The 13,190-nt window shown below is 34.0% G+C and overlaps 1 protein-coding gene across 1 annotated transcript; it reads left to right on the top strand.

Moving 5' to 3' along the window:
- The first annotated feature begins 9,534 nt into the window (after positions 1-9,534).
- Positions 9,535-11,999, top strand: LOC140979735 (aluminum-activated malate transporter 2-like). Its single transcript, XM_073445289.1, has 6 exons — positions 9,535-9,905; positions 10,061-10,201; positions 10,319-10,591; positions 10,707-10,819; positions 10,963-11,106; positions 11,429-11,999. The coding sequence occupies exons 1-6, from the start codon at positions 9,632-9,634 to the stop codon at positions 11,852-11,854; spliced, it is 1,371 nt and encodes a 456-aa protein (XP_073301390.1). The 5' UTR covers positions 9,535-9,631; the 3' UTR covers positions 11,855-11,999.
- Positions 12,000-13,190: the final 1,191 nt, after the last annotated feature.

The raw sequence follows: 13,190 nt of genomic DNA, 5'->3' as shown, positions 1-13,190 counted from the left end.
AAATGCAAACTCCACTATACTAGCTAGTGTAATTTGTTTGATTTTATTTTTCAAAAACTATTATTTGATTTCTATAATGTTAAATATTTTTTTATTAGTTTGGTATTTCTTTTAAAATTTGTGAACATAATGCCTAAACAAAAATACTTGTCCAGCCATATTATCCTGTTAGGTGCGTGCTATTTTCCATACTGAAATTTTTTACCAATTGTACATGTTTAAATTTTATTTACTTAAATAATATATTTTGTTATAAAATATTTAATAGCTTGTTATAAAAATCTGAAAGCAAGAGATCTCGGTGCGAATACAGGCCAACATCTATGATAGAAGTATCTTTAATCTCCATTATTATTTCTTATCTTTCTTAGATTTTTAGTTTGATGATTTTGCGGAAGAACATGTGGATTGTTATTTTCTTAAATTCGTCATGAACTAATTTAGTTGTTTAGAAAAATGATGTAGCTTGAATTGAGACTATGTCATTTATTTGAATTCTTCCCCATTTTATTTGTGCTATTATGGTTTAATTTTTTCAATTTGCTAACTATAGATTAAATGATTTAATATTTAGAATCTATCACTGGTAAGATAAAACTTTGAAAAGGATCGTAAGAAAATACATCGTGAGTGTTTGTAGAGTTCGAAAGGCGGCCGGTAACTTCATTGAAGCCAAGGAAAGAATTATTGTGTAAATTTCATTATTTGATGTTTGAATTTTTGTAGGAATACTGAATTCAATAGTTTGATAATGATCTTTATTTATCATTTGAGAAAGATAGAAATATTAAGAAATTTTTTTCTAGTAAACTAGAAGAATTATGATATAGAAGTCGATAGGAATTGAACATAGTTGTCGGTAGAGTGAAATCGAACTTCTAGAATTTGTGAATCATTGAATTTTCTTCCAATTAACTCTTTATTAATTATTGCGATCTTTATTATTTATTGTCAAAAACCATTGTCGAAGTTATAAATAAAGTTAAGATTCTTTTAATTATAGTATTTAGTGTAGTTTTTGAATTATTCATTTTTTGTGGAACAATATCAATACTGTCACGCCCCGAAACTCGGGATTTGACACCGACGTTGTTTAACAATCACACAATTGAAACAACCAGCCTCGTAGCATAGTATAAACCGAAAACAAGTTTATTATTCATAATTTCTCAAAAAAACAACTGTCTTTACAACTGAAATAAAATAAATTTGTGGAAAAGTCTAACATCAAATTTAAATTGCTAAAATTCAAAAATAATCATGTCTACTAATTATCATCCCTAAAACTGTTCCGATTCTTCTTCTTCTACCTGTTCTTCGGGTTTATCCGGGAAAGGTTGTAAGGGGTGAGTATTTTGAGAATACTCAGTAAATGGGGGAATTATCGAACACCACATAAAATTTTTCCTATTTTCGAAAATAACATATATTTACAGCATGCTTTTCATAATTTTTAACACTGCAATTTTTCACCTTTCATGGTTTACTGACGTCAGTCCCTAAGTTTTAATCCTCTAAGGGGCGAGGTCGTAAAACAGTTCTATCCCACTGTTAAGGGCCATATGTTGGAATTCCACCCATTTTCAGAGAATCCTCACAGTGTCCTCACAAAAACGTAACAAGATTTTTAAAAAAACGTAGACGGTGTTCGACCGCATTTTTTTCTTTAAAAAGAAAAATACATAACCCAAAAATTTAAAATTTAAAATTTAAAATTTTCCCACTTACCTTGAATTCTTGAAAGAAAAACGTGAATAGCTAGGCTTGTTTGTACAGGAATTTTCGAAATTCCTACTGCAACGGTTGGACGGCGGCAGCGCTTCGCTGTGCACGGAAATTCCTAAGGAGACTAGAGGGGAGTCTCGAAATTTTGAGAGAATTTTGGGTGTAATTTTTGAGTTATAGGCCCTCCTATTTATAGGGGTTGGCTGCTATCGTGATCGAGAGTTATAGTGCGTTTGAACTGTGAATCAAATCTAAAATCATGATATATCCGTGATCTAGGTAGATATTCGAAATCTCCTTCTTCCTTCCCCCACCTAGTTTTCGAAAATTCCCTAGTATATATTGTTAGATTTCGAATTCTAGGGATTTTATTCTCTTGCTTGATCTTTTATCCCGGTATCTCAATATCAACTTAAATCTTAGACATTTATCTGCTTATTTTCAAAATTTCTTCTTTAATTCCTTAGATTGAGATAAATTTATTCCTACCAAATTTTCAAGTTTACAAATAAATAATACTATCTTAATTTTGAGCTTCATAATTCTGTACACGATAAAATTATCTACACAACTTAGATAACCTTAAAACAAATCTTATATTCTGAATGATTTAAATATTAATATCTAAGATTACACCATCAAATTATTAACCTGATATTAAACTGATATGATCACGATATTACAAAATCACGGGTTTTACAAGTACTCAATTATATATTAAAACTTAACACTGTACATTAGCGGTAAGAAATCACGCAACAAGATTTTGGCACCGTTATCAGGGAATGAATTATTTGAATTATGCTAATATTGTTACCGATTAGTATTGATTTTTATTTAGAGAATATTTTTTATTTTAGTTTAGTTTTATTTCTCTCTGTGTGAAGTTAATGCGAAAATCTCAAAGTCTAAACTCATTTCTCTTTGTCCCAGAAATTGAAAAGACTGCAAAGGCACCAAGAAAATGAAGAAAAGAAGAATTGAAGAAAATCACTGAAAACAGATAAAACGACAATGGTCCGGATCCAACCAGGGTTCACTTCAAGCTAGTGACCAACAATAATTATTCTGAGTCATTCATCTGATGATCAATGCCCACAACTTTGAACTGAAACAGACATTGATAAACATGGTGCTGTAAAATTAGTTTAGGGGTGCAGCTTCAATGGATCCTAACTTATATCTGCGAATTTTCTGGATAATCTACACTGTCAAAAGATAAATAGTTTTACTGAGGACATCATCATACTACGGTTGTTCACATTCTCTATTAGGATGCACGAAGTTGTCTACAGTCACTACCATTACGTAGTATCGTGAGATGGATGGACATGCACTACAAAAAAAGGCAAAAGACAACGGTTAAAAATCGTTGTCGTAGGTCAAATAAAACCGTTATTAAAAGTCCTGTGGTTAAAGAGTGTGCTCAAAGACAACGGTGAAAAACCTTTGTCGTAGACGTCTAAAGACGACGGTGAAAAACCATTGTTGTAGGTCTGCAAAACCGTTGTTAAAGGCCATTTGCAGGGGCGGATCTAGAATTTCAACTTTGTGGGGGCCGCTTATAAAATACGGACAAAATATTAAAAGAATAAAGATAAAAATTTCATCAGTTATATTCAACTAAATATAAATAGTACGTTTAAAAAAAATTCTAACTAAAAAGAATTCGATGTTCCTTAAAATTTTCAAACTCTTCAAATAATAACATCTATACAAATATTTTAAGCAATTTATCTTTAAATAAATATCATCAATACATACGAGAGAAAATCATCATCCATTTTGCTCCGAAGCCTAGTTTTGACGATATTCATAGTTGACAATGACGTTATTTATTAACAGTAGAAACTAGAAGAGTCAACAAACTCAGCACCTGATAGTTGAAAAGGTTTTTCATAGATGATAAATTTAGAAGTAATAAAATATTAAAAAAATTAAAAGTAAATCAATTATAAAAAAGGAAGAAAAACCTAAGATGATAAATTTAGAAGTAATAAAATATTAAAAAAATTAAAAGTAAATCAATTATAAAAAAAGGAAGAAAAACCTAAGATTCGAACCTTGGGTTTATTGGTATAGAAACTCTTGCCTTGCCATGGAGACAAATGCTCGTTAATTTGTTGTAGTGGGCCATTTTTATATATATTCAATATTTCAAATATTAATATCAACTAAAAAAATTTAAAAAATTTTGGGGGGCCATGGCCCTTGTGTGCCCTACTGTAAATCCGCCCCTGGCCATTTGGTTAAAGAATTCGCTCAAAGACAACGGTTCTGGAGTGATGTGGTAGCTACAATTTGCGACGGTTTTTAAATAACCGTCGCAAATTTATTAGCGACGGAAATCATCCAAAACCGTCGCTAAAAGTAGCGACGGTATTTATGTTAAACTGTCGCTAAATAGCGACGGTTTACTCAACCATCGCTACAAGTAGCGACGGTTTTTTATAAACATCGTCGCTACTCTAAGCGACGGTTTGGGATAGTTTCCGTCGCTAATTATTTCAGTAAAATAAAAAAAATCACTTATAATATTTTAATAAATATAAAAAAAACTCACAATTTTATAATTTTGATTTTAATAATTTACTAAAATCTAAAAAAAATTTGCCTAAATTGAAACTAAAATTGTGTAAGGGAGAAAAATTTAAAGTATTGTGAAGTGGTGTGGTAGAAAATGGACCGAGGATGGGGATATTTATAGAGAGTTTGCGACGGTTTTTGATTCAATCCTCGCTAATAGCGACGGTTATTTTTTCGAACCGTCGCTATATTTAGCGACGAGTGGTAGAAAACTATGAATGTATGTGGATGTTGCAGATAGAGGGACCGTACTTGCCAAATTAACTGAGGATGCGTATGAGATGCTAGAGCGGATGACTATCAGCAGCTACCAATGGTCAATTGAAATATCTATTGTAAATAAACCTACTAGAGTCTATGAGGTGGATTCATTCACACCACTTTCTGTCCAAATGTTAGCTATTGCAACTCGGTTAGCAACAATGAACAAGGAAAATCAATTGACAATTGAATCAACTTCAGTGGCAACCTGAATGACTCCAGCTGATGTGGGTGGAATTATGAAGAAATCTCAGTTTATGAACAACCGAAACTATAGAAACTATCGAGGTAATCCCTTTCCTAATCATTTTCATCCTGGTATTTGTATTCATGAAAATTTCTTATATGCCAACAACAAGAATGTGTTTAATCCTCTACTGAGGGTTCAATAATCAAAGGGGTGAAGGTATCCGATAAGTATTTTGTATCTAAATCTTCAAAGAGTCTTGAGAAAAGTGAGCCAAGACTGAATAATATTGAAACATATATGACAAATATAAGTGATTCTATGAAATCTCTGGAGACTCAAAATGGTCAACTTGTAAGTGCCACGAATAATTAGCAGAGGAGAGCTTTTCCTAGCAACAATAAAGTAAATCCAAAGGAGAAATTCAAGGCGGTTACCTTGAGAAGTGAAAAATAAATTGGTCTGTGAGTTCTACGCAAATATTAAAGTTAGAATGAAAATCCAATGGTCTTGGTGTAGTTAAAGATGGTTTCTTTTGACAGTCACACCATGAAAACGGTATAAAAGATGCCCTAGGTTGATCAAAATGAATATGTAGAATATGTAGCTGAGCATCTGGATTATGGAGAAATAATCAGAACACTCTGTCATGAGGGTGCTGAATGGAGGATGAACCAAAATGACTCTGTGACATTTTTATTTTGTATGAGCCTTTCGAGCCACCAAAATACATCTTAAATCTTCAATCACATCATTTGAGCTAACTGAAAACAAATGACACGTGTGAAACCATATGATTGACCCCATTCGACATCATTTCAAAATCACACGACAACTGCCTAATGAATAACCTACGCATTGTTCCTCCCTTCAAGGAAGTAAGAACTCTTGCATGAAAAAAGTTCAAAGCCTTCCTCAATCGGGAAAGAAATATGTTCGAAGAAGTAGGAGAGTGGTTGAGATGAGGCAAATTTCTTAGAAAAGAAAATAAAAATGGCAAATTCAAATAAAATGAAGTGGAAATAAAAATGGGAGTGTGAAAAACCTGATCTTCGACTTACTCACTTACTTTGCATTCATGTCCTTTATTTGCAGCAAAGAGCCGAGACATCATGTTATAAGCTGAAAAGACCTATTGAACTGGTCATATTTATCCATTATACTAATGGAGATGGTTATGAGGGTTAAGCCTGTTGGCACTCGAGAAACTTTTAATGAATATTATTATTAAATCACACACATGTCTCATTGCATTGACATATAATTGGGTACACTTTTCGTGAATGCATTATTGAACCAAATGTGTCAGCAGAGATACATTAATGGTAGTAGCAGACAACCACATTAAAGGTGGTTGTTGGCTATCTTATTCAACGGAGTTTTCGTGTTTTTATACAGCTTCCTCCTCTAATTGTAATGTATAACATTCTCAAGCAATTCATTATATTCATGATTTTTTTACTTTTTCTTATTAGTTCTATAATATTTGTGAGGTGTTTGTTCTCATGTATTAAGAGAGTGTGTTTTCTCTTTGGAAACACAATCAGTTGTTGTGAATCATAAAATATTATATTGAAATTCTTTTTATCTTGCCCGTAGTTTTTACCCTAATAAATTTTAGGGATTTTTCATGTAAATCTCGATGTCCAGTTTTATACTTTATTTTCATATTATTATCTCAAGTTGCCGCACGTGAGACCAACAAGTGGTATCAGAGCCTTGGTTTAAAATTTCTTAAAATTCTGAGTATGCTGTGTGGTTGCAGCCTAGACTGATCTTCCACATCAGAAAAGATTTTTTTGAAATCTTTTATTAAGTCGGGATTATTTTGCTCAGTGTACTAAATTATTGTAGACATAATGACCGGCAGGTACGAGATAAAAAATTCAACGGAAGTAGTCAAAACCGCTTGTTATATTATCAATCGTTCTCCTTCAGTGACGATTGATCTGAAGACTCCGATGGTTATGTGGACTGGGAAGCCAACTGATTATTCTCATTTTCATAAATTTGGAAGTCTTGTGTACGTGCTGTACAATGATCAAGAAAGATCAAAGTTGGATTCGAATCCAAAAAGTGTATCATCTTTGGTTATGTTGATGGAGTAAAGGAGTTTCGTTTGTGGGATCCTAATTTCTACAAGCTTGTCATCAACATGGATGTTATATTCGAAGAAGATAATGTAAAGGGAGGCAAAAACACATTGAATTCAAAAACTACTATATTTCGAGTGGAAAATAAGACGGACGAAAATCAAATTTCTTGTGAAGCAGTATTAGAGCACGAAGAACAAGAACATATTGAATATGAGGTTCCCAATATAAGACAGTAAACTTGAGACAGAAGACCACCAGGTTGGTTTTCAGATTATGTCACTGAAAGCAATATTGCATATTGTCTATTAGCAGATGATGGTAAGCCATCGAGTTTTCACGATGTTACTCAAAGCTCGGATGTATCATTGTGTATGGTAGCAATGTAGGAAGAATTAGATGCAATAGACAAGAATAAAACTTGGGATCTTGTTACACTATCACAAGAGAGAAAAGCCATTAGTAACAGATGGGTCTATAAGATCAAGCGTTATGGCAATAACCAAGTGTAGCGGTATCTTGTTAGATTGGTGATAAAAAGGTATGCTTAGAAAGAAAGCATTGACTTCAATGAGATATTTTCTTATGTTATTCGGCTTACAACATTCAGAGTAGTTTTTGGCATTGTATGCGATGTTTAACCTACATTTAGAACAACTAGATGTGAAAACTACATTTCTTCATGGTGATCTTGAAGAAGAAATATTTATGCTTCAACCAAAAGGCTTTGTAAAAAAAGGCAGAGAGAACTTGGTTTGCAGGTTGAACAAATCTCTGTATGGTCTCAAACAGGCGCTGAGGTGTTGATACAAGAGATTTGATTCCTATATCATGAGCCTTGGATACAACAGACTGAGATGCAGACCCTTGTATGTATTTCAAGATGTCTGATGATGATTATATCATTTTGTTGTTGTATGTGGACGACATATTGGTAGCTGGCCCCAACAAAGATTAGGTCCAAGGATTGAAGGCACGGTTGTCTAGGAAATTTGATATGGAGGACTTGAGACCATCAAACAAGATTCTAGGGATGTAAGTTCACCGAGACAAAAGTAACAGAAAGATTTCTCTTTCCTAAAAAAATTATTTGAAGAAAGTCTTGAAATGCTTCAACATGCAAGATAGTAAATCAATCTCGACCTCTCTTCCTGTTAATTTCAAGTTATCCTCCGAAATATGCCTTAGCAGTGAAGCAGAGAGGATGGAGATGTCTCGAGTACTATATACATTAGCAGTAGGAATTTTGATGTTCGTCATGATCTGTACAAGACGGACATTGCTGAAGCAGTGGGAGCAGTTAGTCGGTATATAGCGAATCCTGGAGGAGAGCATTGGAGTACTGATAAGAGGATCCTTAGATACATTAAGGGTACCTCAAATGCTGCATTATGTTAAGGATGATCGGATTTTACACTCAGGGGCTATGTCGATTCAGATTATGCAAGTGATCCTGATAAAAAAAATCTACTACTGGTTATGTGTTTACACTTGCAGTGGGAGCAGTAAGCTGGGTTTCAAAACTACAAAAAGTTGTCGCATTATCTACAACGGAGGCAGAATATATAGCATCTACAGAAGCTTGCAAGGAATCAATATGGATTAAATGGTTATTAGAAGAGATTGGACACAAACAAGAGAATGTTTTTTTATTGTGACAGTCAAAGTGCCTTACACATCACAATGAATCCAGCCTTTCATTCCAAGACTAAACACATTGGAGTCATATTTCACTTTGTTTGAAAAGTAATAGAAGAAGGAAGTGTTGATATGCAGAAGATCTATATAAAGGATAACATAGCTGATGTTCTTACCAAGCTTGTGAACATTGAAAAGTTTGAGTGGTGCAGATCCTCGAGTGGCCTAACGGAAACGTAAGCAACAGAGAATGAAAAGATTTGGAGATGCGTTTGATTCTCAATTAAATCTCCAAGTGTGAGAAAATTGCACTAAATTCAATTCACAATTACACTTAATAAATTCAATTCACAATTACAGATATTGCTCATAATTGACTAACTTCGAGTTTAGTGAGCATTTAATAATATATCCTATGCGATAAAGCATGCATGGTGGAAATGTAGCTCTAAATTTGGTCAATTTTAATTAAAGTGCTGAACAATTCACATATATATTTCCGTACAATTTCCTACTTAATTTAGTTAAAACAATTACTTCAATCTTGACCATATTTTTTCATTCGTCCTAAATATATAGTTTAGTTTTCATATTTAGTATTATTTCTTATTATAAAATACATCGACTATTTACAATAAATTTTTTATCATTCTAAAACTTTAATTGAATATAAACCGGAGCTTTGCTCCACTGGTTTCATCCGGGAAATCCCGTGTAATACGCGTAGATTAAGAATCTAAAAAAAAACAAAAACAAAAACAAAAACAAAAACAAAAACATTAATTGAACAAAGGTCAAATAATTTTTTTTTTGTAAAATTTGTTTTTTCAATAATTTTTTAAATCCGCTTAAAAACACACATAATCCTACCAACATGGGACGAATGTAAACCTACGTACGTAGGACGGTTGTATAGGAACTTCTCACCGAAGGTGGCGTATTTGATTTTCCAATTAAAAAGCATACTTCATTTTTAAAAAAGAAAAAAGGAAAAGCATATTTAAGCTGGCCATGAAACTTCCAGGTAGCATAATCACATAGGGCCAACGTACCATCAAAAGCAGTGATTTTGTGCCACTTCCCGCTTATAAAACCCAAAAGTCGTTCGTTGGGTTCATGCAACATCAACTGGGAAACGATAATGGCCACTGAAAAATCTGGATTCGCAGAAAATGCGTGGATTTGGGTAAAGGGTGTTGCAAATAAGTTCATAAATGCGGTAATTAATGCCGGAAAAGATGCCAAGAAACTGGCGGATGAGGATCCAAGAAGGGTTGTACATTCATTTAAAGTTGGATTGGCCATAACTTTAGTCTCGTTATTCTATTATTTTGATGATCCTATATACGATGGTTTCGGTGTTTCTGCGATGTGGGCAGTGATGACTGTTGTTGTGATCTTCGAATTTTCAGTTGGTAACTTTTTAAAACTCATATAATCTTTTGTTCTGTATAGTTTTGTACTACGTTGCTGGTATGTTTGAATTTACTATTGTTTTTTTTTTTTGTTGAAATCTTGTTCTTGTTTATGCATTTGATGGATGGAAAATTTTTGTATAACTAAATTTCAGGAGCAACACTTGGAAGAGCGGTGAACAGAGGGATTGCAACACTTTTAGGTGGTGCGTTAGGATTGGGAGCACATAGATTAGCAAGTTTTTCAGGGGACAAAGCCGAGCCTATTTTCCTAGGTCTTTCTGTCTTGTTGATAGGTAAACTCGGACACCCAAAATTTTGTCCAGAGGCGAGTCATGGAATTGGAATGTTCATTTCTCGTGCAGCTGCTATGGTGACATAATTTTAATTTCTTGAATTTGTTTGTTATGCAGCTGCTGTGGTGACATTTCTGAGATTTCATCCTAAGTTGAAGGCAAGATATGATTATGGGCTAATGATTTTTATCCTTACAGTTAGTCTGATTTGTGTATCCGGATATCGGGACGATGAAGTTTTACATATGGCATATGTTAGACTATCCACGGTGTTGATTGGTGGTGCTGTTTCAGTTTTCATTTGTGTATTTTTAAGGCCGATTTGGGCAGGTGAAGATCTACATAGTCTCACTGCTGCTAATATTGAAAAGCTTGGGATTTTCTTGGAAGGTACAACTTTTTCCCTTTTTCTTTCTGCACAATCTGTTTCTCTACTAGTATCATTGTTGTACCCTTGTTTTGGTGTTTGGATTGATTAATCTTTGAGTCTGACTGGAACTTGCAGTTTTTGGAAGTGAATACTTGAAGTCGCTCGACGAAAAGAATCAAGAGAAGGAAGCATCATCACTTGGTGAGTATAAGTCTGTTCTGAATTCTCAAGGCGCTGAAGAATCACTGGTGAGTTACATAGGTTGATTTGATCTAAGATTGTCTTTAATACAAAATCGAAGAAAGCAACAGAAAAAATTAATCCCTTCCCAATCTTGGATGAAACCATAGTGTGATCATTGGTTAACTTGAGTGAGTTTATTCAACTGCAGGCAAATTTTGCAAAATGGGAGCCGAGGCATGGTAAGTTTAGATACCGTCAACCTTGGGATCAATACCTAAAGGTTGGAGCCGCCACACGAGAATGTGCGCACCGAATCAAAGCATTAAGTGGCTATCTCAACTCAGAGATCCAGGTGCACTAACCTTTTGAGATTTTCTTGAATCAGAAAAGATTGTTAAAGCTGAAGAGAAATAATGCATCCTTCACTCACCAAAGTTGAAGCTTTCATGTGTATAATTTGATGCGTCGCACCCTTCACCGGCCTATTAGCGTTAGATAGCTCCATCTATACTTTGTTCAGAGTTTCCTTATGGTCGTCATGGCCGATGGGGTGTGAAGCGTTAAATTTTTAAAATAGTAGAATCATTGTGCATGCAGCGTGTAATACAACCCATGGTCTAAGTGATTCAGCCATAAAAAGATATGGTTATCAAAAGTTTTTCTTATTTCTGCAGGCGCCAAAGGAAATCAGAGAAAAGATTCAAGAATCATGCACGGAAATAAGCACAGAATGTAGCTGTGCTCTAGCCGAGCTATCAACAGCAATCAAGAATATGACTCGGGCAACTCCAGCTGATCTACACATATCTAACGCAAAAACGGTGTCCAAGAATCTGAAATCTTTACTCAAAACCAGCCTATGGCCTGATACAGATCTGGTTGACATAATCCCTGCTGCAACAGTTGTTTCACTACTCATAGAAATCGTCTCTTGCACGGCCCAGATCGCGAATTCAGTCCACGAGCTTGCTTCGTTGTCAAAATATAAGTTCCCTGATGATGCACATGCAATGAGGCAGAATCAAAATGGGAAGGAGAAAATTTTACCAAGAACTTCTAGTATCGATGGATCCCATAATTTTACCATTGCAGTTGAGTGACTACAACGAATGTCTATAAGGGGGTGCATTGTGTATAAACGTGAGATTTATGTCACTTGAGAGAGAGCACCGATTCATGTTTCTTGGTCCCTATGTATCAGACAGTTCATATTTTTTCTCTCAATGAACTGGAACATTTACCTTTTGCATTTGCTTCCATAAAAAGTTAAATATAATTTTGTCATATTATTCTATACAAAAGGGAGCACTATTTTATAAAGTAGAATTTTAAAAAATCTTTCAGAAAAAATAGCAAAAGTTTAGCAAGCACAATTATGAAATATTTTATGCTAAAACTATAGTTTATGCACAAACCGAGGTACTGATAGATTGTTTTGTAATCACATATGAATCCCAAGTACTACTCGATCTATCCTAGATCGCCCCGTGCATAGTTTGTATGCAGATCGACTTTTGTACATTAATTAGTACCGAAAATTGCTAGTTATGCTCTTAAGTTAAGAGAGTACTTGTTATGTCGTTTTAATTTGGAAAAAGGTTTTTTTTTTTAAGGGTGTCAATTCGGGTGGTTTGGGTCGGGTTGAGTAATAGTACTATTCAAAAATTGCACGACCCAAACCCACCCAAACCCCAGCCAACCTGAAAACACTCAACTCAAACCCGAACCCAAATCAACCCGATCAACCTGCTCAACCGATCACGATTTCGAGTTTATTTTAAGTTTTTTTTTTTAAAGAAAATTAACTAATATTAAAAAAANCTTAAAAATTTCGGGTCAACTCGGAATCCAAAATTTTGACACCCCTATTTTTTTGGTTTATTAACTTATTCATATCAAAATAATCCAAAATTTAAAGTTAGTGTACAAAAATTAAACTTTGAAAACTGAAGCAAAACTCAAAATCGAACAAGTTAATGGACCAAAAAGACTATATTTGTTAGAATAGGTGTCCATCAAATTAACTCGTGGCTTGGGCTTTTATTGACTCTAATATAAAACGATCTTTATTTTAATAATATTTTACAATTTTATTCAATTATGATATTACGCTTTATCTGTATGCATATGCAAGCAGCATAGATAAAGTCTTTGAATATACATTAGGTACCATGAGGTCTGTCTCGTAATATAAAATCATGAAATTCATTAGGAAGTATACCATATATTCTAAACAGGTTCCTAGTCGAATCAGCCGCCTAAAATAAGGATAAAGATCGCTTGAACTTGAGACTAGCATCTGTGATGTAAACGCCATGCTTCATTAGCAAGGTTATGGAAATCTCCATTCATACAGATCGGTGATCATATGATGATGAACTGAATAACCCTCTCTCGGACTGCCCAAGTGGTTATCACTTATCGAGTGGAATAGTC

This window comes from Primulina huaijiensis, chromosome 6, assembly GCF_012295235.1.
Source record: "Primulina huaijiensis isolate GDHJ02 chromosome 6, ASM1229523v2, whole genome shotgun sequence".
NCBI lineage: Eukaryota > Viridiplantae > Streptophyta > Magnoliopsida > Lamiales > Gesneriaceae > Primulina > Primulina huaijiensis.
The sequence above is the reverse complement of the archived record's forward strand: the minus strand, read 5'-3'. Positions and strand labels throughout refer to the sequence as shown.

Bases quoted from the DNA above. Each gene is read 5' to 3' on its own strand.
- LOC140979735 (XM_073445289.1), top strand. From the start codon at position 9,632: ATGGCCACTGAAAAATCTGGATTCGCAGAAAATGCGTGGATTTGGGTA. The intron at 10,592-10,706 runs GTACAACTTTTT...TGGAACTTGCAG, and splicing joins GCTTGGGATTTTCTTGGAAG to TTTTTGGAAGTGAATACTTG. The intron at 10,820-10,962 runs GTGAGTTACATA...ATTCAACTGCAG, and splicing joins AAGGCGCTGAAGAATCACTG to GCAAATTTTGCAAAATGGGA.